This window comes from Nestor notabilis, unplaced genomic scaffold (genome assembly GCF_000696875.1).
Source record: "Nestor notabilis isolate BGI_N333 unplaced genomic scaffold, ASM69687v1 scaffold15904, whole genome shotgun sequence".
Taxonomy (NCBI): Eukaryota; Metazoa; Chordata; class Aves; order Psittaciformes; family Psittacidae; genus Nestor; species Nestor notabilis.
The window spans coordinates 24,190-27,181 of NW_009927291.1; the positions used below are offsets into that span (position 1 = coordinate 24,190).

Sequence of the window (2,992 nt, forward strand, 5' to 3'; positions counted from 1 at the left end):
TGCAGGTTGGACACAGGGGCTTGGATCAACCTGCTCTAGTGGAAGGTGTCCCTGCCCGGGGCAGGGGTTGGAGCTGGAGGAGCTTTGAGGTCCCTTCAACACAAACCACTGTGGGATTCTGTGCATTTCGGGTGAAAGCGGTGGTGTTTTGGGACACTCTTGACTGTGCAGTTGTCCTGTATTTCAGATGAAATCCATGTCTCTTTTCTTCCCTCCTGTCAGAAGGCTGCAAGTCTCTGGACCAGCTGAACCTCACAATCCCTGTGGCAGGGCACCCCGCGTCACCTGCCCACCCGCTCTCAGGATGCCCTGTACCCAGCGTGCCACCAGCTGCAGAACCCGTTCCTCATCTGCAGACCCCTAACTCTGACCCTCAGACCATGGCCCGAGAATGTCCACAGAGCTCAAAGCCTCCCAGCGGCTCCAAATCCGGGCTCCGGAATACTCCGGGCTGTCTCCACGCCGCGGACAGCAAAGCAGCAGGAGGCCATTCCCACCCAAAGCAGCAGCGCATCAGCAGGAGAAGAGCTACCAACGGCTGGATCCCCGTGGGCACAGCCTGTGAGAAGGCTGTCTATGTGGTGGTAGGTGGCTGTGGAGTGCTGGGCTCTGTGTGTGCAGCTGTGCACATCTGTGCCTACAGGAAACCTGGAGAGGGGCTTTGGACAAGGGATGGAGGGACAGGACAAGGGGAATGGCTTGAACCTGCCAGAGGGGAGATTGAGGTGAGCTCAGGGGCAGCACCTTTTCCCTGTGAGGGTGCTGAGGCGCTGGCACAGGGTGCCCAGAGAAGCTGTGGCTGCCCCATCCCTGGCAGTGTTCAAGGCCAGGTTGGACACAGGGGCTTGGAGCAACCTGCTCTAGTGGAAGGTGTCCCTGCCCCTGGCAGGGGTTGGAGCTGGAGGAGCTTTAAGGTCCCTTCAACACAAACCACTCTGTGATTCTACGATCTTCATGAAGGCTTGAGAGTGTTTTGGGCCCTGCTTTAAGGTGGAGATGGTCACTAGGTGCCATCTAGAACCTCTTGGAGGCAAATTACAAATCAAAGCAGCAGATAGTGCCTTGTGGCTGGGCTTTGAGGCCGAGCTGCTGCTGGTCTTGTTTTTCTTTCATGCCCTGGTATTACCTCGCACAGCGGGACAGGCAGTCTGGGAAGGGAGGAGAACCTGCTGCTCCTGTGCTAGCATCAGCTCAAAAGCCATGATGATGAATACTTCGGGCTTTGGCGTTTGCAAGGGTGGCACCTGTAGCATGTGTGAGTCCATCCTACAGAGAGGTTTTCCTGCGCCTTCTTCCCCTGGGATTAGGGCAAACCTGTTTGGGAAGATGAGGGGTGTTTTAGCTGCACTATAAGGAGCAGTTGTCTAAAGGCAGCTCTTGTAAGGTGGTTCTTCTCACTGCTGGTGTCTGTAGCCCAGCAGGGATTCCCCAGAGAGCACAGAGGCAGTATCCTGGCTCCCAGACGGAGCGCCCAGTATCCCCTTCCTTACAACTCCCGTGGTGGCGTGGCCTTCAGTGGTCACTGCTTCGAGGGCTCCTTGTCTGTACTTCCCCATTTGTTGTGCTCGGGTGCAGACAGTGGCTCCTGCAGGATGGGAGATTTCCTGCCAGGAAATTGAATTAACTCCAGCAAAGTCCACTTGGATTGAGGAAGACGTTAATATCCATCGTGTTATTACAACAGAAGAGCTGTAGACGGGAGACCTGGACCCACGTGCTGTCTGGGGAGGTGGGACAAGGCATTGACCATGCAGTAAGGTCCAGGCCCATATGTCTGTGCTGCTGAGTGTGGGGCTATAACCTTGAGCTGCTGGGGGCGTCATCCAGGACAGGTTTTGTAGGTTCAGCTCCATGGGTACCATGGGCTGTGCAAGAATGAAGCTTGTGGAATCCAGGGATGGGCCTCTTGCATCCGTCACTCAGACTCTGACACTTGAAAAGGAGCAGCACAACCTTAATCTCCTTAAGTCCTGGCACTTAAGGCTTCCGATTTTGCCTGGGTGCTGTGGCAGGAGGTTAAACCCATCCTGCTCAAGCATTCCCAAAGGAGTTTTATAGATAGAGTAACATAAATCCCCTAGTTTATTGTCAAAAAAGTGATCTTTTCATGATGTTAGAGGGTATGAAGGAGATGGTGGCAATCTTGTTCAGGAAAGCTTTATGCCGTGGCCTCCCTGCCCTGTTCATGTGAATCATTCCATATTTTGTAACAACATTTGTATCAGAGAAATGCATATTATCCCAAATACGTCTTGTTTTCTGTGCCCCTGAGCGTGACAGAAACGCGCCTGCACACGGGTGACGGGGATTTTTCCCCAGGTTGGGTTTTGCAGAATGGGGGTTTGTGTGAAATGAGGGGTATCGATTCCATAAAGCCCTGCTTTGTGGGACGTGCTGTGCCACTGGTGAGCTGCTCCTCACTGCCAGCACCATGGAGGAGAAATAGGTATGTGCTGCTTCATGGAAAGCAGTGGCCACGTGTGACCTGTGAGCACTTGGGTGCTGCTCCTCAGGGAACTTGCTTCACCTGGGAGTGCCCTGCCCATGGAAAAAGCGACTCCTTTGACCTGACAAGGGGTGATGGGTTTAAACTGAAACAGGGCAAGTTCAGGGTAGATCTAAGGCAGAAGCTCTTCCCTGGGAGGGTGCTGAGGCGCTGGCACAGGGTGCCCAGAGAAGCTGTGGCTGCCCCATCCCTGGCAGTGTTCAAGGCCAGGTTGGACACAGGGGCTTGGAGCAACCTGCTCTAGTGGAAGGTGTCCCTGCCCGTGGCAGGGGTTGGGGCTGGAGGAGCTTTAAGGTCCTTTCCAACCCAAACCACTCTGGAGTTCTATGATCTTCGTTGTTATAAACCAGCCTGGTGGGAATAGAGATGTCACAAATGGTCTTAAACTTTATGAGTTCTCTTGGAGATCTGTTGGAGTGGAAGCACTTGGCTCTGAGTAGGCCTGGGCAGGTGTTTCAGCAGGGGCAGAGGCAGCTCAGACGCGCG

General features: G+C 54.3%; 1 protein-coding gene across 1 annotated transcript in view; it reads left to right on the forward strand.

Annotated features, from left to right (window-relative positions):
• BAHD1 (bromo adjacent homology domain containing 1) overlaps positions 1-2,992 on the forward strand; it is a 12,708-nt gene that overhangs the window by 5,382 nt on the left and 4,334 nt on the right. The window contains exon 2 of the mRNA XM_010014005.1: positions 223-584. Within this exon, the coding sequence (XP_010012307.1) occupies positions 223-584 (362 nt within the window). The remainder of the gene's footprint in view (positions 1-222; positions 585-2,992) is intronic.